Source organism: Sinohyriopsis cumingii, chromosome 7 (assembly GCF_028554795.1).
Source record: "Sinohyriopsis cumingii isolate HCF-2022 chromosome 7, ASM2855479v2, whole genome shotgun sequence".
In the NCBI taxonomy this organism is placed as follows: Eukaryota; Metazoa; Mollusca; class Bivalvia; order Unionida; family Unionidae; genus Sinohyriopsis; species Sinohyriopsis cumingii.
Window position 1 is genome coordinate 7,379,462 of NC_142967.1, and position 23,357 is coordinate 7,402,818.

Here is a 23,357-nt window from a genome sequence, read left to right on the forward strand (position 1 = left end):
GAGGGTTATTTCCCTTGCCATATACATAGGTTTCATTTCGAAATTCGTGCGGTTAGTTGAGGTTGTCGTACGGATTTCTCCGTTTTCATGGTATGTATAATCTTGCTTTTGCAGCTTATTTGAACATATATTATAATTTCACCTAATTGTACAAACACGCGCAGATCTGATAGGGTCTATATGTCACCCATTCTACTTAAAGTTAAACTGGCTCTCTCAATATGTTGCTTTGGAGTGAAAGAAAGTCACCAGAAATTGTAGGGATGAACCATTTACATATCAGTTGTGTGTGTGTGTGTGTGTGTGTGTGTGTGTGTGATTTTTCTACATAATATTTTTATTCTTTTGCTAATATGATTTCATAGGTTGTTTTTCTCTTTGTATACACATCAAAGAGTATTTTGCTTCGAAGCTATAATTCAGAAGTCTCTCCGGAATATTAAAATGGTCGGTCCCTTAGTGACCAACAACATCCATGGTGAGTTTTTGGCGTTTAATTTATAATTATAGTCATAACTATTTGCCAGGGATTAAATCCGCAATCAATTTATGTAATTAACATTAATATCAGAAGGATGACGCTGTTTGTAATAAGAACGGGTCAAGACGTTTGGTAATCATGTATTTTGATTTATTACGAACACTTGCGTAGACCATCTTTATCTTAACCTGAATTCCACCGCTATTTACCTTTCTGTTTCTAGCTTAATCAGATCTTCATTAAAGACAGTCCAATTCCAGGATTTGGAAAATCCAATGTTCCCAATGCATATACGACTCTCCTACTGGACTTCGTTAAAGGCACCATTTGTCAGTGTAATATTGACGACAGATTAGTCATCAGAATGTAAATAGTTCCGTACCGAAGGGAAATAAATATGGAAGCACCTCATTTAGAAGTAGGTCCATGCTGCAGAATTGAGTAAATCCATTATCGTGTGGTAAAAATAAATACTTATCTCCGCATGAGAGAGAGAGAGAGAGAGAGAGAGAGAGATGACCAGCATTTGATGATACACGTGTATTGTTTATCTTTTCATTTCAAGACGTATTTTATCTAGAACAAATAGAAACGGAGCAAAAGTATCAGATTCCATTCTGTAACCTATCTTTTATCTCAGCGATGCTTGTTCCTAATAAATATTTGATGTAGGAAGACATCATTAAGGAAACCACCGAAAAAATTAGCAGCATGGTTAGATTTACTAAACGTGTTAGCCCGTTGATAAAATATAACGAGTGCAGTGGTTTCAGGGAAGCCTTTCCATATTTTTCCAACAGGTTTTCCATTTGAATATAAATTTGCATTTGCTATGTTTGGTTCATTTCCTTCTATAAAGAAATAAGCTTAAAACCGAATAACACTTGGAGTAGACGGTTAATGGGGTTTTGCCTTTGTGAGTTTTATATAGGTCACGGCCTTCTATCCCCTCATGATCTTTCCTCATTTTATCATAAAACCCACATATTATGCACAACCTTTGTATTCAGTAATCTACGAAAGTGAAGTGGCCAGAATCATGCAAGATAGAAGCAGTGACCTGGATCGGTAACAGCAAAACGCCTATACTACTATTGTCTGTAAATCTAATACACGGTTCTTTTTCTGTCCTCGGAATTAGGCGCTGCTTGTGCGATTAAGTTATTTACGGTGAAAGAAGAAGTTTTCAAATCTTTGATTTATCTCAACGGGAAGCTTTTCAAATCTGTGAATTTCTAGGAGGCTCCATAGCGGACAAAAGCTGGTCCAATCAGAACGTTGCCGTTGAAATTTTAATTTCATATGTCCAGAATTCCAATTTCACGTGTCGTTTCAAGAATGCTTGTCCTTAAAGTTCCATTTTCTTGGTCGAGATTTTAGATTATATTTGTTGAACTAAACAGTAGTGGTTGAACTTATATTTTCTGTGTCGAGGATTTAGATTGTGTCGTTTGAATTACACGGCGGTGGTTGAAATTTCAGTGACATACGTCGAGAATTCCTAATTTACGTATTGGTTCAAAGAGTTTATGTTGAAAGTTCCATTTCATATGTTGAGTATTTAGATTTCATCTGATGAATAACACAGCGCTGGTTGAAGATTCGATGTCCAATGTCGAGTATTTAGATTGTATCATCTGAATTACACGGCGGTTGTTGACATTTTTATGTCATATGTCTAGAGTTTCAATTTAATATGTTTAATTACATTGATTATGCGGAAAGTTCCATTTCGTACGTTGAGTTCCTACATTGGCTCTGTTGAATTACACAGCGGTGGTTGAACATTTTATTGTGCTTGTCAGAATTGCTAGTTTTGTATGGTGAAATGATGTGTTAAAAGTAACATTACACTATGTCCACTTTAACAATTCAAAATAATATCGAGTAGTAAGATATATCTTTCGTGCATTCATTTATATGGCGCCATTACATTTCATGCATTTACGGTTTGAAAGTTACCATTCACAGGTCCAGAATTACTATGAATTTCTTCGCATGAGGTCACTTTGTGAACAGACCGCGTTATTTTTAAAAAGGAGGCTGCTTCTCATTGCTGTGAAATTCAACAGATGAAATCTAAATACTCGCCACTTGAAATGGAACTTTCATCAAACAGTTACATTCAACGTGTGAATTAGGGATTCTCAACATATGATACTGAAATCTCAACCACCGCTGTGTAATTCAAAATATACACTGTAAAACGTCGACATAGGAAATAGAACTTTAAACAACCACTGTATAATTTAATATATAAAATCTAAAATCTCGATCTCGAAAATGGAACTTTAAGGACGTGCAGTTTGATCCAACACGTGATATTGGATTTCTCGACATACAACATCGAAATTTCAACTGCAGCTTTCTCAGTGGGCCAGCTTCTGTCCGCTACGGCACCTCATACATTTCTTTTTTCGTGATGACATTGAACAGTTAAATTTCTTCATATTGCATTCGGTGCCGCGCAGAATCTCAGACTGTAAATCCAAATCGAGTTCGATCTGTAACTGCCACCAATAACTTTGACGTAAGTTGATTCACAATTGCATGATGCCCATACACGTTAAGTAGTACTTCCTTCGGGAAATATCCTTCGTTTTGTGTGAAGCAGAACCAGATTCACTTTGGTGCATTGGTATACGCCCATGTGATGTTTCCGACACCGTATTATATATTTGCCGTGTGAGTGAATTCACATCGCGTTCGTAGACATTCTACATACATAACATGCTTGAGATTCTTTTTGCACAACAACCCGTTCACCTTTTGCCTTGTTATGTTCTTGCCGGTGAGACCGCTTTTCGGTCCAACCACAACCGACCGCATTTTAGGGCGCAGTCATACATATTTCTCGATTTGTTTACCAGAGCAGTCGTCTTTGAATTTCCCAACAACCTGTTTATTGGCGTTTCTGAAGAACCGGTGTTCTTTCGAATAATCGTTGTTATCAAATTCGCTCGCAAGTGTGTTTGCAATATCTGAATAAACACCATTAGTGGTTTTGTGCATCAGTAGCAAGTCAGTGTCATTATAAAGCATATTGATACGATCCTGGTAAAACGTGTTTGATCTTGCAATGGTAGAACTCCAACATATGATGCGACAAGTTTAACAATGACGCGCCAATATGAATTGATTTTGTCAACCTCAGCTTTTTGCTTTTACTACGAACGGCAACAAGTCCACCATCAAAGATCTTCTGGGATTACAATGCCGGAACAGCAACGAGCCTTCAGAGTTTTTCTTGTTCACTATCGCCATAGGGGTCTGACGTTTTATCAATAAAGTACCATGAAATCTCCGACAACTCGAACTCACCTTATTGGTACTATAAATTAACACAAGGAGTGCAAGCGTGACCCCAACCATCCGCTCGATTCGAATTTTGTCACGCGTCTTTTATCGCTTCAGAATCGCAAGAAGATTGAAAAGCTATCCATATCTTTTCAAAAGACAGTAACGTACCAATGCATAACTCTCAGACGACCATCGCATGAATCTAATCCGGCGAATTAGCCTTTTTTTCCTCACCATTACGGTCACAAAGTCTTTTTGCAGGACTCCATCAGGTGGAAGTAGCCGATTTCACCAGATTCTGCTCTGCAGTAAATAAGCGCTAGGGTCTAATACTCGTACCGATCACGGCGTAGTGTCTGTATGGTCTTTTAATACTTATAGGCTACTGCATTTGTATGAGAAAATATGAACGAGTTTTGGGATGGAATACTGCACGACCTTGGGAGTGCAGTATATCTTTCCGACAAAACGAGTTCATATTTTTCCATACAAATGCAGTAACCTTTTTATTATATGCTCATTTTTTTATTCTACCTAAGGTTTAATTATATAAACACAAGAAACAACGTAAATGAATGTATGCCGCATTCCAAACTAAATACACAAGCGCATATTCATCATTACACAACAACAACATTATTACTGCGCACATAACTCCGCCCAGATAAATTTGAACTTAGTCGCGCGCTCGACATAACCTTTGAAAGAAAATGGCGTGTCTAGTTAAAATTGAAATTTGGAGTCATATTGTGAATGAATGTGCATTACAACAACTTTTCCATTTGATCTGGAATGAATAGATTTTGGTATTTTTCTCGATTCTAGGAAATTTCGTTATTATGGACTGGATTTGTATGTGACGATTCCACATGAAATACATGCGAGTTTATAAGCTAGAGAGAAGCCTGTTGACATCAGCAAATATGTTTCTGTTTCTGTCATTGAATGTTTGAAATCATAATGTGGGAAAAATATGAAGTCTTTCAATTGCAATTATCAAAAAGACGTTATGGAATTTAATGCTTATTTCATTTTGAGTGCAGTAAGGAGGATGCAATTCACTTATCATCGAAATTACAGCACAATTTCAAAATGTGTAATCCAGATTGAAAACCTATGACATGGCTCATGTAATTCGGATTTGCAGAATTAAGAAAATACATTTTGAGGAAATTCAGGATGTAAAACTGTAAGGATATTTTATTTTGCCATTCTTAAAAGAAGAGAGTATATGACTTGTCACTTGTATTTATTTATAAGGACCTTTTTTGCGTCTGTTATATAATGTAGCTAGCCTAAATCCGTAACATAGTATCAACGCGGAATGTGCCAAAGCAGCTGGTATGTGGCAGTCCACGAAACATTTGTTTTAGTTCATTCAGAAACAGATTTAAATAACCACAACGTAAAGAGCCTCTTACGCGAGTATACATGATTTGTGTACAAATCAAAAGTGCTGGCGTCTGCGTCCATTGTTTGTTTACAATAGAAAGTAGTTCCTTTATCCACGTGAATACTATATGTGTATTGTCGCGCGAGTTGAGTATCGGGTAATACTGAACGATTCTGACAATGTAAAGACAACGGGGAAAAAATGAGCATATAATAATACCGGGTCCAGCATCAGTCGTGGATTTAATATTGTGAGTGTGATGACGTCATCAACCTTCATTTGTACTATCCTAAATTTAACTCGATATTTCTATTCAGGAAATTTATATAAAATTATGATACAATCTGAAATAAACATTATAGTTAAACATTTTATTTTGTGAAATTACTTTCAAAGTGGTATTCATCCCGTGGCAGAATCGGCTACTTCCGTCTGATGAAGTCCTGTAGAAAGACTGTGACCGTAATGGTGAAAATAAAGGTTAATTCGCCGGATTAGATTCAAAATTTATTAGCAAGGTGTCGATGAAGGTTAAAGTCACAATCAAGATACCAGCAGCGGGAAGAATCCCAAAAACTAATGGCGAGGAAGACAGTAAAACGAAGTTGCAATCGATTGATGCTGGTGCCGTTTACCTCCATTGGTTTGCCGTTATCCTGGTTATGAAGTCAGCGTAACACCATACGCTTCACGGTTCCGAAAGATGCATGGAAAATGCGAGCGTAGGCGTAGAGTTGCAAATCGAAAAGACGTCACGGGCAGCAGGCATCTCAAACGTGTATTTATACATCATTAAGGATGAGCAGCACAATATATAAAATGTTCGTGTCGATCATATATTAGTCGTAAGACGCGTTGAACTCCGGGTAGTGCTAGCACGGCGATCTTTGATGACTTACAGCCACACTGCTATCATCGTTTGCCTCCACGGCTGTGGTAAGAGCATATTTGCTTGCAAGCTGCTCGAAACAGCATCTAAATATCACTCTGACTGTATCTTCATTATTTGTCCTACTGTATACATATGTGAACCGGGCGTTGTACAAAAGAAACGAACACAACACCCTCATGTCGTGGGGTTTATTTAGCGTGAACAATACGAGACAAAAGAAGAACAGGAAAAAACCTACTACGAAACAGAACTGAATAGGTTACTGCATTTGTATGGGAAAATATAAACGAGTTTTTCGGACGGAAATACTGCACGACCTGGGAGTGCAGTATATCCATCCGACAAAACGAGTTCATATTTTCCCATATAAATACAGTAACCTTTTTATTATATGCTCATTTTCTTATTCTACCTTAGGCTTAATTATATAAACAAAAATACACTGAAAGAATCTATGTAACTGAATGTATGCCGTATTCCAAACTAAATACACAACCGCAGATTCATCATTACACAACGGCATTGTCAATGCGCACAAAACTCCGCCCAGATAAATTTGAACTTATTCGCGCGCTAGACATGACTTTCGAAAGAAAATGGCGTGTCTAGTTAAAATTTAAATTTGGAGTCATATTTTAAATGAATGAATGTGCATTGCAACAACTTTCCCATTTGATTTGGAATGAATAGAGTTTGGCATTATTTTTTCTTTCGATTCTACGAAATTTTTTGATTATGGACTGGATTTATATGTGACAATTCCACATGAAATACATCGGATCGAAGACGCGAGGTAGAAGCGTGTTGACATCTGCAAATATGTTTATGTTTCTGTCACTGAATGTTTGAAATCATAATGTGGGAAAATATGAAGTCTTTCAATTGCAATTATCAAAAAGACGCTATGGAATTTAATGCTTATTTTATTTTGAGTGCAGTAAGGAGGATGTAATTGTACTTGGAATAATTTCGAAATGTGTAATCAAGATTACAGAAGACAAAACTAAGAAAGTACATTTTGAGGAAATTCAGGATGTAAAACTAAGTTATCTTTGCCATTCTTATAACCAGCTAAAGAAGACAAGTTTATTCCTTGTCACATGCATGTTATTTGTAAGGATCTTGTCTGGCGTCTACTGCATAGCTAGCCTAAATCCGAAACATTGTATCAAAAAAGTTAACGCGCAATGTGCCAAAGCAGCTGGTATGTGACATTCCACGAAACATCTGCTTTACTTCATTTAGAAACAAATTTCATCAACCAAAACGTAAAGCGTCTACTACGCGAGTGTACATTTTTGTTTAAGAATCAAGAGTGCTGGCGTCTGCGTCCATTGTTTGTTTACAATAGAAAGTTGTTCCTTTATGCACGTTAATGCAATTTGAAGGGGTGCAATATCATAAAATTCTGACAATGTAAAGTTAACGGAAGAAAAAATGAGCATATAATAATTAAGTATACACAACTAGAAACGTGATAAATATGACAAACAACCCGCACGCCGGTATTTCAATATGTGTAGTATCACGATAATATAAAAATGACAACTACCAGACACGAAGACCTAAACATTCTACAATTCTCACAAATTGTATTCCTCGTTATAGACATAGACACAATGAATAAGATGTCATTAGTCCAGAGACAATACGACGAGCGCCTAGAGCCTTTATTAAGTGCATGGCGCTCGACGGATTCGTCCCCCCCCCCATGCGCCTCGTGTACTGATCGATCACTCACGCGCTCACTCATGACAAACACGCACGTGGGTCTTATACTTCCTCCCTAAGTGTAAATATATTCCGACATTTAACAAATTTGTGCCTGCAGCCCACACAAAAAAGAAATTTACAGGAAAAATAATCACTATAACAACGTGTCTTCAGAAATAAATAAAAAAATTAATATATGACAGTTATTCACATATGTCAAGATTTAAAAACAACCAAAAAATTGACAGTTCATCCTCTTTAGTTTAAAAAATAAAAACCATATAAGAGCGGTTTTCTAATACTACGTATTCTCTTTCTTCTTCTTCTGTAGTGGTACTAACGTGACTGACCTAGTAGGTCAGCCCCGGTTGGATTCGAACCCATCCGATTCTTCCCAGAAGACCACTACCCCCACATTTATCCATCATTCCGCAGTAGTCTTAATTCATAACATGGGGAACAATTAAAAAATAAAATAAACGGAACTACAGAGCTAAAGAAATTAAATTGCCCGGCAAAAAATTAAATACATAAAACCACTGAAATTGAAAATACAGTTACTTATATAATGATGTCAGATTATCTCCTTATATTTATATTTTTGTGTTAAATTGACAATAAATGGGATATTCAGAATCACTCATACCTACTAAATAAAACAAAGAGAACGCCCGAAAGATACGGATAGATCTCAGTAAATCACAAGTAGTAAATCGTCTGCGAATACACTCACTGACCTATGCGGTTGAGTGGGTTTTTTTTCGATCTCGGGTAGAATGCCTTACTGGTTTCTTCCCGCGACACCTGTGGTGCTGGTGGGTTCTGGACTGATCTCACGGACTGACGCTCTAGGTCTCCCTATAATTCGGTCTGGTTTCGGTAGACACCTTTGGGTATCCGAGCTGAGTGCTCTCATGCGAGGCACGTGAGGGAATAGAAAAATGAGTTGTTGGTTCATTTAAACCACTTTCATATTTCCATAACCCACTATTTTGAAAGGTAACGCTTTCAAGAGGCTGGCTAATATGGGGATCGATAATAGGTCGAGATCTACTATCAGAAGCGGTCATTTTGGAGTGGTCTCGGGGTAGAACAATCTGCTTCCCGACCCAACCGAGTCGTCTGTGTGGTATAACATACCTGTTGCTGTCTGCATCAGAACTCAGAGATTCAAGCTCCTTTTTGTACACTCGGGTTCATCCGAACCGATTTCGTTGGGGCTGGATCGCAAGAAAGATAGGAGGCAAAAGCATATTACGATGCAATATGCGTAGAGATTTCGGACCTGCGATCCTTCTCACCTTTTACACTGGCATATCCAAGTTGGGGATCGATATCACATGATATACGTCCTTGGTCCACTTGTCGGCTAATTTTTGTTTCCCATTTAGTCCGAAATTGCTCACTAGGCCTCGGTCCCCTGCTTCAAATTTGGACTCTCGGACTATCTTATCGTACTGGACCTTATTCTTAGCATGGCTATTCCTCGACTTCCTCGCCGAAGATTTGTAAGCGAACTGGAGGCGGTCTTTCAGTTTTTCCTCGTACGTGTGAGGCTCTGCAGCAGCCTCGCCACAATCTGGTGCGGTACCCAGATCAACCGAAAGCCGGCGGTGCCACCCAAACATAAGAAAATGGGGTGAGAATCCAGTGGAATCATGCTTAGTAGCATTATATTCATGGACAATTGGAGCAATGTATGAATTCCAATCTTGTTTCTGCTCTTCCTCCAATGTCCCTAGCATTTTTAAGAGCGTTCCATTGAAGCGTTCAAAGGCACCATTTCCCTGTGGGTGAATGGGGAGGAGAGAGACTTTTGTATGTTCGAACAGCTCCGGTGGTCTAGTGGTTAGAGCGTCCGCCTCGGATGCGGGAGGTCGAGGGTTCGATCCTCGTCCGAGTCATACCATAAACGTACAAAAATGGTACTAACAGCTGAATGATTTGGGGATGGTGGTGGAGATGTTAGTCAGCTTGGAGTATGGTTCTTATAGCCCCCACAGATTCAACATGAAAATCAACAATTTGACGAAAGCAAAAGAAAGACTAAAGGAACTCAAACAGGAAAAAAGAAAGGAGGGTCGAAAGGAAAAAGAACAGATGAGACGATATAATGAAAAAATAATGAAAGAGGAAGAAAATCAAAAGAGAAATAGGAGCAGGAGCAAGCGGAAGAGGAGGAGGAAAAGAGCGAGAAGAATGCAAATGTAGTAAAGAAGATAAGAGAGAGAGAGAGAGAGAGAGAGAGAGTAGAAGAAGAAACCCAAAGGCCCTTTTCAGGGCCACTCATATCTCTGGTAAAGATACCTATTCTCTCTTGCCTCAATTTTTTTTTTGTCGATTGTATCGTTATTTGTTTGATAGATTTATGTATATAAATCTATGTATGTCTATATCTCTGTCTATGTCTTTAACCATGTCTCTAATCATGTCAATATCTCTGTTGTATTTGTCCCTTGTTCCTATAGTAACGTGACCGCTCCGGTGGCCTAGTGCTTAGAGCGTCTACCTCGGAAGCGGGATGTCGTGGGTTCGAACCCCGGCCGAGCCATACCAAAGACGTACAAAAATGATACTAACAGCTGATTTGCTTGGTGCTCAGCATTAAAAGGTTAGTGTTACGACTGGTTTGGCCTTGTGTCAGGATAATGTGACTGGGTGGGACATCATACTACATGTCTGCGGCATGATGTCCCAGTGCTAGACATCACTTTAAACTGCCACACTGCAGACATCATATCGATACGACTGAAAAATTGTTAAAGCTACGTTAAAAATCAAAATCACACACACACTGTATGTTTGCTAATTTTCATAATTCCTTTATAACCCTACCCTCGAAAACACGTTACTGATCACTGTGAAGCCTTTCCGGAAAACTAATATCGAACAATATACTCATAACGGGCTTTAGCGGTACTTTGAGCCGTTCGGTTGTGGCAAGGAACGGCCTGAGCATACCTGGTTAAATCATCAGTTATCACTAAGATACTCTCAAACCCTTCCTTAGATCGCTCTAGTGACAACAAGTCTATGCAGACGAGTTCCATTGGGGGGGTGGTGTGTGGTGTGAATTGGGGTTAATTCAGTCATTGCCCTAACTGGGGTTTTTCTGCGTATACACCTTGCGATTCACGACCTTCTCCAGACCAGGCCAATAAAACATTTGCCTCGCTAACCAAATTGTTTTCTCCTTGTCCTGATGACTCATATCGTTATGGATACCTTTCCGGACCAGGCTCTGGTACAGCTCTGGGATCACAAGCTGTCTGATTGATTGACCGTCAAGAGAACGCCGTTTTCTCCGGAGATCATCCTCCCTGGGCGGAAAACCCTTACTCTAGAGGTCAATAAATTTTGCTATTTTTCTATCGGTCAACTGTTCCCTGTCCCTCATCGGCCGAATGAGGTGCCGAACCATCCAAAACACTATCAATCAAGGGAACAGAGACGGTGGCTGCATGGCAAATGGATTCCACCACGTCGAGGAACATTTGTAGTAAACGCGAAAGTGTGTCGGCGTCAACGTTATTTTTGCCAGCTCTATATCTGATGGAGCAATCGTAGTTTGCTAGAGCTGGAACCCATCTATGCCATGTAGCGTCAAGCTTTGCCGTCGAAAGAACGTATGTCAGTGGGTTGCTGTCCGTGACCACCTCGAAGGAGGTACCTACGAGATAGTCATGGAATTTATCCGTCACGGCCCGTTTTAACCCCAAAAACTCGAGCTTATGGAGTAAGCAATGACCCTTTTTGCACCATTTTGTTCTTGATATAGGACCGCGCCTAAACCAGAGCTGTTAGCATCAGTATCCACGATAAATAGTTTAGCATAGTCGGCAAATGCTAAGATCTGGATTGAGGTCAACTTGCCTATAAGAGTCGCGAAGGCGGTTTCTTGGGCAGCGCCCCAAGTGCAAGGAGCTACTTGTTTCTTTTTGGACTTATTCCTTCGAGACACCTTGACACTCTAATAGAGCGTTTAACCCAAAAATTGACGTAGCTATTTAATGTTGTTAGGCATTCGCCAAGTCTTAGTAGCAGATGTTTTCTCTAGGTCAGTCTTGTTACCCTCGTCAGATATAACGTGACCCAGATAAACGACTGAAGACATGAGCAACGCACATTTAGAACGTTTCAGCTTAAAACCATGCTGGTGTAAGCGTGAGAACGTTGCCTCCTAACGGTCCATCTGCCAATCGAACGATTTTGGAAAATGAGGATATCGTCTATGAAAACGAGGTACTTGCTGACGCGCATTTCACCCATGCATTTCTCGATAAGACGTTAAAATGTAGCACCAGCGTTGCACAAACCAAAACTCATAAAAGTCGAGTGGACCTACCGAGAAGCTGTGTATTGTTCTTCCTCCATCTCCTCTTGCCAGTATCCTGATTTTATGTCCAGCTTAGAGAAGAATTTGGCCCCTCGCAATATATCGACTGTATCATCAAACCGCGGTAGCATGTATGCGTTCTTTCGGGTCTTTCCGGACCAACACAACATTAGAGGAGTAAGGACTATCAGATTCCATGATTGCACCAACATCTAGCATTTCCTGAATATGCTGTCGCACCTCCTTATACATCCCCGTGTGCTTGACGAGGTCAGTCTTTCCTCAGGGGGCTTCGAGTGGCCGAATGGTCGAAAGCACTCTCCGTTACGGATCACTGCCATCTGACCTCTCTCTGCGTGGGTTCGAGTCTCAGATTCAGCCAATATGGGTATGTGAGAAGGCTTGCCAGTAGCTTCTTGTGGGTCGGTGGTTATTTCCTGGGGGTTTTCTTGGTCTTCCTCCACCATTAATACTGGCCGCCATGTATAGCCTATCGTGTGCTGAAAAATGGCGTTAAACCCTACAACAACAACAACAACAATCAATAAATATGTCCCAGGTCTGTGTGGCCCTTCGAAAATACGCAGTCCCATTTGCCCAATACTTGTTTGAGTCTATCCAGTTACTCTGGGGTCAGATTTTCCATGTCAGATTTAACCTTAAGATCTTCTGGAGCAAAATGTAAACTGTTTTCTGACCTCCTGGGGTAAACTCAGAAGCTGTGTGGTCAACCACTTCGACGTCACTTATGAGGCATACATCAGACTTGGGTCTTACTGTCACACATTTGGCGGACATATTGCAAAGTTTGACTTGAACTTTGGAATGTGAGCCCTGTTGATTAACCGTGATTACTCTTGGACAAACTGTAAAATGTTCAGTTTCCTAAATTCTTTGTAATCGCTTCTATTGTATGAGCATCAACATTACGGGCAATGCCGTTGATAGTAATAGTTTCATGCGGCGCAATGTTGACAGTACGCGCATTGGAAGATTTGACTGTAAACGACGTACACTCAATGCTGTCCGTAGCGACCTTGCATGCATTTGGAATTATTTCCGTTGAAGGATTATCAAGCATGAAATCTCTACACAAACGAATGATATTTGTCCCTAGAACTACAGGACAGATACTGTTGAACTCTGTATCCAGTACCACTAAAATAGGGAGACTAAATTCAAAATCACACAAAACGGCATTAAAATTGGATACTCAATGTATCCTAGGTATGTGAGAAGAGAACCATCTGCAGTAGTGACTTTGAGACTCAGCGACTCGAGAGAGTGAAGCACTGGCTTATCACTAAATGACGAATAAAAACTATTTGATACAGTAGTCAACATCGACCCATTGTCAATAAGGGCCGTACCCGGGACATTGTTTAAGTGAACAATAATGGTGTTGGAAGAACCAATCAAAGGCGTATTCTGGCCTTTAGAATGGTTATTGCCTCTGTATGGCGATCTAAAGATGTGGTTACTCTTTTTAAATGCTGATCTCTTTGCCATAGCCTAGCCATCGGCTGTTGTTATCTCGATTTCCGTTTCACCGCTTTTCTTGGTAGTTGTACTGGCTACTGTGACTGTAATGGCCTAGTTTATTGTCATTTCGGCCCTGGCTGTTGTTACTCTGCCCTCCGTTAATTTTCGTCAGTTCTATGAGGAGCATTGACTGTTAATGTAGGTGTTTAACAAGAGCGTTGATTTAAGATCCCAATCTCTCTTCTATTTGTTGGATCCTCTAGTTGAACTCTCCCTGGTTCGTGTCTTTCGTGTTCGTCATCTACAATGGGTTGGTGGCATACTTTTGTTTAGTTGTAATTGGGCCAACGTCCTTCGGCATGTTTAGCTACTTGTCGACCATCCGAATCTACCGCAATAACTCATCGTCGTTAGAGATGGTGTCGAACTTATGGTGAGTATGGCTCTTCAGGAGGTCACTCCTGAGTGAAAACCAAAATTTCTGTCTGAGGAGGCCGTCCTTATCCTCTTCTCTGATGTGGCCCGCTTCGATCTCAGTTTGTAGAAGTGTTTCCAGTCAGCGATTCCCCTTCTCTTTGGAAAGAGTTAAAAAGAATTCTTGCATGATCATCCCCTGAGTTGACATATCTCCGAAGGCAGTATCTAAGCGCCTCAATATGGTTTAAATGGGGGCTTTCTCGCCTAATGCTATGACGGTATGTGTCGCCCTGCCTCGTAGAGACCGTCTGAGCGCCTGAATCAAAATAGCCGGAGGATATTTAGGTCGGAGACATTTTACTTCAAATCTCCACTCGTAGTATGTGACGTCACCTTTATGTATTGGCACGTCTCCTGAAAAGAATGGGATCCTGGGTACTACGGTGGAAGTGAGTGGGGTGGGTGTAGCACTAGGAGCGGAACAAGTACCCTGGGATCGTCTATTAGTATCGAGGCACCTATACTAACCTTAGGCTTGGTATCTACACTCGGGATACCGAGCTGACTGAGCGATCCTCTCCCAATACCTGCAACAGGAGTGCTTTGCAACAAAGGGGTGGAGGGGAAATAACTGGTTTGGTTGGGGTTACGGATACGTTTGATGGGGGTACAACAGATTTAAGTGGGGTCCCAATTGGCATTACCACGTACCCACTGGCATTCGGTGCCTGTATCATCTCCGTTTCTGTCGTGGGATTCTTACCTGTAGCCGTTATGAAGAGAAACCCAAACAATCGCGCGTAAATATAACTACGGTGAACAAAATCCTTCAATGATTTGTTTTTATTGAACAACAGCGATTTGTTGTACAACCACTACTTAGTGAGAACAAGAATCTACTACTATTTAACAGCTCTGAAAAAGCAATAATGGTGTATGGGGGGTCGAGATTAATACCGATATTACTGCAAAAGGACTTAATTACTTTATGTACACGAATATACCAACATTTCTAAAGTGCTTGCTAGAAAAGGTTCTGCACTTCTGAAAGTTATGGAACGCCCCAAGAATATTAGACGTAAGTTTTCACATCAAATAAACACATAATGGTGTATAACACTAATGAATAATACAAAGACTTTCATAATAAATATTATAGATGTCATTGGAATGTTCATTAAATTAATGATGAATTATTTTTTAGCAACAATCAAGTCTGAAATTCAAAATACAATATGTCAAAATAAATTTAAACAATGTCAGAGCAGCCCATAGCCTGGATTTGACTCGGTGATTTTTGTGTCGCATGTAATATGCGGGTCAAACCGTGCTGCTAAAACTTTGTAACTATACCGATTAGAGAAACTAATGAGTTTTAAACAAAATGACTAACGGTACTACATGAGTCAAGAATAAATGAAACATTTAACTTACATTATCAAGAATCCTTCCTTCCGAAAATATATACTCTTAACACAGAACACATAACACTAAGAAAAAATTGTACGACTTCTATATAGTTGTTCATGTCCATTAACTGCGAAGATAATGACGTCCTCACGAGAAACACTATGAAAGAAAATGTCTGAGCACTTCCTTTTTTTTGTTCGGGTTGGAAAAAAACCCAATAAATCATCAGGAAAAGTGTTAACTTTCACTTCATAACTTGCACTCTTTAGTCTGCATTGGTAGAGGTACTTCGGTCTGGTTTAATTGTGGTTTAATTGTTGATCCGCCATCTTCCGTCCTGTCGTGTCTGCACGGTTGGTGCCATTGTTAGCAGGGCGTTGTACAAAAGAAACGAACACAACACTCTCGGACCGTGGGGTATATTACGCGTCAACGATACCATACAACGAAACAGAAGAAATACTTAAATATACAATACTACAAACGAGACAAATATGATACACAACACGCACGCCGGTATTTCAATATATAGCAACACGATAATATAAATATGACAACTTACTTGACACGAAGCCCCTAAACATTCAGATATTACAATTCTCACAAATTGTATCCGCCGTTATAGGCTTGGACACAATGAATCAGATGGCGTTAGTCCAGAGATGATACGACGAGCTCCTATGGCCTTTTTTAAGTACATGGCGCTCGACGATATCGTCCCCCTCGTGCACCTCGGGCACTGATCGCTCAGTCACTCCTTTACTAACGCGCTCAGACATGACAAACACGTACACCTGGGTCACACATAAATAAAATTACGACAGACCTTGGGCCCGCTGCAACAAAGACTCGTATGTCTTCCGGTCAATCCGGGGGCTAGGATCCGAATGATCTGCTTTGCTCTCTCTCTCTCTCTCTCTCTCTCTCTCTCTCTCTGAATGGTTCGAGAAAATTACTTTGCTTTTTACTACTCGACATGTGCGCATTTCTGGAATCTAAAATAACGAAACGGACATTACTAAACGTGCCGATATTACCCTCCACGCCGCCATCGGCGTATAGGTCATATCATAATAAAACTCATCGTTGGTTACTTTTGCGAGCAGATATCTTGACTAGCCTTCTTTCTTTGAAAATTCAAGACACGTTGGATTAAAACTATATCATTATAATGGAGCGTCGCATTTCTCAGAATGGAGTTTCAGAAAGCTACTTCTGCGCCCAGTGGCTTTCCAGTTTTCGTCATGTGTTGGCTTCATATTTTGGTTTCTTTAATTGACATGAATGTTGATGAGATGGTCTATTTGTTGACAGCTCTAGAGGTAGAAACAACGATCGCACACGCATCAGTTCCCTCGCTATATCAAGTCAACACTATCACAGTAGCGTGATCGCCATGCCGAATTTGTTGCTTCTGAAGCAGCGAAAATGTATATTCCCTATCCTCATGCGTTTGTGGGCTTTATGGCGATAAGTGGCGAAGAGGTAGCAAAGACGTATGCTACAAAGAGGGCTAAACTAGGGGTATGGATGACTGCTTAGTGTAGTCATCTCTCTCAGACGGTAAACGCAAGTTGTAAACCATTTTATGCCTATAAATTATCGCGAACCTCTTGCGAGTGCTTGCGAGTGACTTAGAATAGGATTCAATCAGTCTGATCTTTTTGTAGAACACTGGCAGCCACATTTACTAGGTAAGCTCCGGTAATATCACTAGTTTCATCCGTCATGATTATCGGTTGACATGTCGAGTTTGAGAAGAAGCAGGAAGTCACAAGTGCATCTGAGAATTGGTCCACCAGCGCAGCCGGCAATGAATGCGCTAGCACTGAACAAGGTTAAACACCCAGCCATGGTTGCCGTTGACAAAACATTTGAGGAGATGATGAAAAAGCAGAAAAAAGCGGAGACTGCTGACATATATTACGCATCCCCAACTCAAGAGCAGTACCAGGAGGTGACGCCATCTTATGTTCTTTTGGTACAGCCTTGATGTAGTAGAGATTTAGCTACTACCAAAGGGTATTCTTATTCGGCCAAGAGTTCTCTGAGGCGTTCTTTTACCCACGCTTGTTGCCCATGCGTTGTACAGTAGTGGCCGTATGCACTCGTCGTAATGACGTCCAGAGCGCTCCACCTTTTGTTGTTGAGTGGACTAAGGCTTGTCTTGTTTGTGATGTATAGCCCCATTTTGTGGTGGTCGCTGGGTATGGCCGTAATGCAGTGTCAAAACTATTTTTTTAGAGGTTCTCGATGCAACTTTTTAAACACCTGCACACTGTGAAACTTGGTGACACGCAGCCCAAACTTTATGTAGAATTGTACGGTTTGCTAATGGCTTATATAGCGTTCCGTTTTTTTTATCCGACTGTACACTTACCTTCGTGCTTTCAGTGACTTATTACCACCACCACCACTTCTCCTTTCTCCAGTATACTTACTAATGCATACTGGTAATCGCTTAGCCTATCATCCAAAACGCTTTTTTTTTTTTTTTGTTGTCTCAGAAGCTAGCAAATCGTCTCTATGTACGTCAGGAAACTCCTCAAGATACTCGACATATACGTTGAGGATGTAACCCAATGGAAGGTCTGCTGATGTACTTATCATTGCCGCTTAGAATTGTTGAATTACTAAGAGAAGTGCCGATCCTATTAAAGCCGGTTTGTTTTTTTTTTTTTTTATCTTGGCACAGCGTAATGGTTGTTAGTATCTAGATTGACTATTCATTGGATGACTTTTCGTTGTCATATCATGTACACTGGTTATACTCTATTGCATCACGCGGATTCAATATTGAAACATCGCCACGAATGTCATTCTCAATAAATAGGCGCATGATGCCCGACAGCAGCTCTAGCTGGGTACCTGTGACTTTTTTGTATAGCGCATTTCTGTTAAATTATAGTAATAGGCTGGACAAAAGCCGTAGTTTTGTTTAGCGAGATGTCGTATAATGCCTCAAACACATCGGCCATAAGACGCTCATTGGTCTAAAGGTACAGGCCGTGATAATGTCCTATATTTTAACAGCCAACTGTCTTCCACACTCCGCGCATGTTCACAGACTTTTTTAAATATATGTACGGGCATGAATTAGTTGGCTATGGAAGGCCTCTGTCAGTAGAAGCCGCGTTCCTTCGAATCGTTCGCAGCTCCTCTTGTATTCGATTTCTGAGTGAGGTAGCTTGTAAGGAGATTGCATATGATTAAAACCAACTACGTGCTTGAAGTCTGGTCGTATGATTCAAACTCTTGGTATAATTGGTTCTCTCGATATTGGGCATTCAAGTTTCTAATACAAGCAATCGAGCGTCGAGAACACGAACTGTTTTAACACTAAGGCCCTGTTGTGTTGCCGTGTACTTCGATATCCACAAATGAGACTTTCGATTTAGCGAAATGGATAACTCGATAGCGAATAGAGAACCAGATTGTGTGAGATACAGAGATCATGTGACTGAATATATCCTGTGATTGAGTCACTCGAGCTGTTTGCGTGCTTGGCATGTTGGAACTAAATCGCTGTCTAATGTAGCAGAGTCAGCTTACACTGCAATATTTATAAATTATCGGATCGCAAATCGCTATTTAAATGTCTGCTTTTGTTGCAGGCCTCTGGGAAGGACAAGGTTATCGGCTGGTGTTTGGTTGGCCTCTCTAGCATCATTTTTATTTACTACACAATCTGGGTGATCATCCTAGTAAGTATGCATGCATGCACGTCAGTGTAGCACATAAGCTAAATTTATGAAAATTTGGAAGAATCATAACGTAAAATCTTTTTTCTCTTTCTTTTTCTCTCACAAGGGCACACTCACACATATTAAAATTTACTTGTTTACTTCTGTGACAGTTGGTGATATGAGAAGACTCATGATAACAGTTATGCAATTTTCACTATGGTGCGTATGTGTGGTGGGGAGAGGGAGAATATGGACTTTCTGGGAATTTAATATTAGGCTTCTAGTTTGATGATTTACAGGGTCTACGAGAAATTTATTGCTAAAAATATCCATAGGTTTAATGTATGTAAGACGGTATAGAGGGATTTACCATTAGGCCTCCATTTTTAGAATTTGTAGGGCTTCTATGAAATGTAATCTTAAAAATGACCATAGGTTTACCATGCGTATGATGATATGCGGTCTGTGGGAAATTAACAACAGGCCTTAATTTTGAGGATTTATTGGGTCTAGGATAAATGTAATGTTAATGGTTTCTATAGCTTCAACATGTGTGGGACAAAGTGGTGAAAAGGGAAAACGATGTGATGAAAACACCGATAGGTTTAAGATACAGTCTTCCTGATCAACACCTAGTTTGGAGTGACTAACAACTGGCGATATGCTGTTTGGAGTGACTAACTAACAACCAGTGATTGTCTATCCAGAACCCAGATCTCTACTATCTAACACACCTCTTCCTATTTTCAGCACCCAGTTATTTATCATCCAGCAAATAATTATTTACTATCCAACACCAAACACCTGCTGTCTGACACGCTTTCTGTTGTGACCAATTCTCTATGATCTACTATCCAACAACCATTTATATACGTTCACACAATTATCTGCTATCCAGTATGTCATTTGCAGCTATCAGCATCCAATTATCTACTATCCAACACCCAGTTATATATTATAAAACACCACATACTTACAATCGAACAAGCCCTTTGTAGTGACAATACCTAGTGACATATTATCCAACAACTTGTTATCTACTATCCAACACCCAATGATCTACTCTCCAGAATGCAGTTTAGTATGACCAATACCCAATATTTTAGTAGACTTGACTGGCTTATTCAATGTCATTTCACTTTGTTACGATTTATTTTACATTTTATCATACGCTGAGTAAAATGCTACATATGAGCTGTTGAGACAAAAATTATATGTCCCACATTGCAAAACTTAGAATTTGGGATGAAACCAAGGTTTATTGTAGAGCAGTTGCCGTTAATGCTGTCAAGTTCAGACTTTTTTTCAAAAAACCCAAAGGGCTTTTTTATAGCCATCAGAGTCCTCGTAGTCATATGATTGTCAATTTAAAAAGCCTAAACCACTCTATCATAAAATGTGTTTACTGTCTTGCTTATCCTAACAAAAAAGACATAACAAAACCAACAAACATCAAGACATAGAGACACTTTCTGTTCAATTGGGTATCTTCTCACGAATAAGAATGATGTATGATAGTGTATAAGTATGTTTGTTTATATGTGTGTATATTCCTAGCTTTCTTCTCTTTGTTTCTTGATGGGTGATAACATTTAAGTATGTTTGTGTGTGAGCATTCCTACTCTTTCCTGTTTTTTTCCTCAATGTGTGATAATATTACTAGGGTTGTAGGACTTATTTGGGTAGTAGGGGATAGTAGATTTGTTTAAACTTGAGATGGTAGGGAAATTATACTGAAATGGGAGTTTGACATTGTTTATAAGGGAATACCCCTTATTTTACATCATACATTGTATGGTCAGTTGATGAGTGGATGCTGGTTACTCCAGTCAGTGTGTTGGATAGTACATAACTCAGTGTTGGGTTGTAGTTCACTACAAACCTCATGTTGAATAGCAAATCTAATTGCTCAGTTTTATATATTAGATAACTTGGGTTGTTTTGGGTAGTATAAACGGCTTATTGAATAGTGGGTGATGGTTGTTTGACAGTGCATAAATGGGTGCTCGATAGTAGTTAAATGAGTGTTGGTTCTACAAACAGCATGTATGATACAACATTATTAGGTGCTAGATAAATGACATCAGGGTTTTGGTCACTCCAAATGGCATGATGGTTAGTACATTACTGGAGTTAACAGGAGTTAATTACTAGAGTTAATAGGAGTTAATTGAGTTTTGGTTCTACAAACCACATGCTGGATAGTACATAATTAGCTGCTGGATAAAATATATCTGGGTTTTGGTCACTCCAAATGGCATGCATAATTGGTTGCTGGATAGTGGATACATGGCTGCTGGATAATAATTGCTTATTGTTGGTCACTTCAAATGGCATGTTGGATAGAGTGTGTGGGGTTTTGGATAGTAAATATCTTGATGCTGGATGGTAGATGACTTTATGTTGGTCAGTTAAGGAGTGTGTTAAACTATTAATGTTTTAAACATTATGCTTTCCCTTCTCATTGTTATATAGATCCGTACGGTTTTACCTAAGGACTTTTAAACGTTACATTTTGGTTAGAGGTCATAGAAGCTATAATGTTAATCCTATGGAGATTTTGCTTTGTCACTATAAATCATCAAAATGGTGGCCTAATGTTTAATTAGCATTGTTGCCAAACAGACAGATCTGTGTTAAATTCCTTTTATTCTTCATCAACTCCTGTTAATGTTAATTCCCCTTATGGTCCATAGAGACCTGCCAGTTGTCCTTATCTTTATGCACTATATTAGAGAATAGAGAGGCCAAGAATGTTTAATTCCCGTTAGAGACCAGAAATCCCCACAATGTTAAATTCCCTCATGAGGCCATAGAGTCCAAAAAGTTAGCATAATGTTATTTCTCTTTCGCTGCCATGTCGACCCACACATCAAACCTATATGTGTAACATTACATTTCCCATGATGGTCATATGCACAGCTCATTATCATCTCAAACTTCACAGACTAAAGACGTGATGACTTAAGGTAAGTGATAGCTCCAGAATCATTGTATCAAACTTCACAGACTAAAGACGTGATGACTTAAGGTAAGTGATAGCTCCAGAATCATCGTATCAAACTTCACAGACTAAAGACGTGATGACTTAAGGTAAGTGATAGCTCCAGAATCATCGTATCAAACTTCACAGACTAAAGACGTGATGACTTAAGGTAAGTGATAGCTCCAGAATCATCGTATCAAACTTCACAGACTAAAGACGTGATGACTTAAAGTAAGTGATAGCTCCAGAAAAGTTAATAGCAGCGGATCACATGTGAAGCTTTGGTGTTTTTTAATTTTGCTTATCGTTTCAGCCATTTGTAGACAAGGAGCAAAGAATCCATGATCTATTTCCTGACATAGTGTATGCAGTGGCCATTCCTCTGATCACTGGAGTTCTTGGGCTTCTCTTTATCGGTATTAATGTTTATTTATTAATTTTTTCTTAAATACTGAAGAATTGATTTTAAGTCTTACTGAGTTTAACTTTAGTTCCATGATTAATGGCATTAGAAAATGATAAAACTAATGCTCTAAATGACATCACACACAGTGTTGTTTCTGATAGTGAATTTATCATCATCTTTGACATTTTTGGGAGATTTGTTTCTTTGTGCTATAAGTGACAAAGTAGAGGATCATAATTAGGATGATTTATCCTTAACCAATAATTCACACGTGGCTGTCAAAACAACACCTACCCCATGTAAAAATGGTCATCTTGAAGCTCTTGTTATCGCTATCCCCCTTTCAATGCATGGACTTATGGACATACGGTTTTGACTAAAAGACTTTTTTTTAAATGCCTAGTTGATCCTGATTGCAAATGGTGCCCAGCTTAATCCAGTATTGCTGCCAGATGGTCTCAACAGTCGTCCCTTAAATTCTTTTTGGCTAGTAAAGTGTCAATCTCTACATTCTTTTTGGTTAGTAGAGCGTCAATCCCTACATATTCTTATTATAAGTTGTGATAATTTTGGCCCAACCTCTTTGAGATTTCTTTTTACAACATTTCTTTGTAAATTAATTAAATACAATTGTTTAATTTCATTCATTCATTCATTCATTCATTCATTCATTCATTCATTCATTCATTCATTCTTCCTTCCTTTATCTACTTATTTATTTATTTATTTATTTGCAGGTTCTTTCATTGTGATAACACTACTGCGTGCTATGCCCAAGGATAAGTCCAGTTAATCTTTTGTATCTTTTATCATGTCTTATAATAAAGATCAGCTAACGTTATTATCACACTCTAA

At 39.4% G+C, this 23,357-nt stretch overlaps 1 protein-coding gene across 2 annotated transcripts; it reads left to right on the plus strand.

The window, feature by feature from the left end:
• Positions 1 to 23,357, plus strand: LOC149794697 (dolichol phosphate-mannose biosynthesis regulatory protein-like). 2 transcript variants are annotated; one of them, XM_089964315.1, is made up of 5 exons: positions 5 to 90; positions 705 to 899; positions 19,039 to 19,128; positions 22,410 to 22,512; positions 23,240 to 23,357. In XM_089964315.1, exons 2-5 carry the CDS (start codon positions 879 to 881, stop codon positions 23,293 to 23,295), a joined length of 270 nt encoding a protein of 89 aa, XP_089820441.1. In that variant the 5' UTR covers positions 5 to 90; positions 705 to 878; the 3' UTR covers positions 23,296 to 23,357. The 2 variants fall into 2 exon arrangements, with proteins under 2 accessions (XP_089820442.1, XP_089820441.1); XM_089964316.1 differs by lacking the exon at positions 705 to 899 and having other exon boundaries at positions 1 to 90.

Coding starts and splice junctions, on each gene's coding strand:
- LOC149794697 (XM_089964315.1), top strand. CDS start 879: ATGGAAGCACCTCATTTAGAA. Junction 900..19,038: donor TGGAAGCACCTCATTTAGAA/GTAGGTCCATGC, acceptor CTTTTGTTGCAG/GCCTCTGGGAAGGACAAGGT. Junction 19,129..22,409: donor CAATCTGGGTGATCATCCTA/GTAAGTATGCAT, acceptor TTATCGTTTCAG/CCATTTGTAGACAAGGAGCA.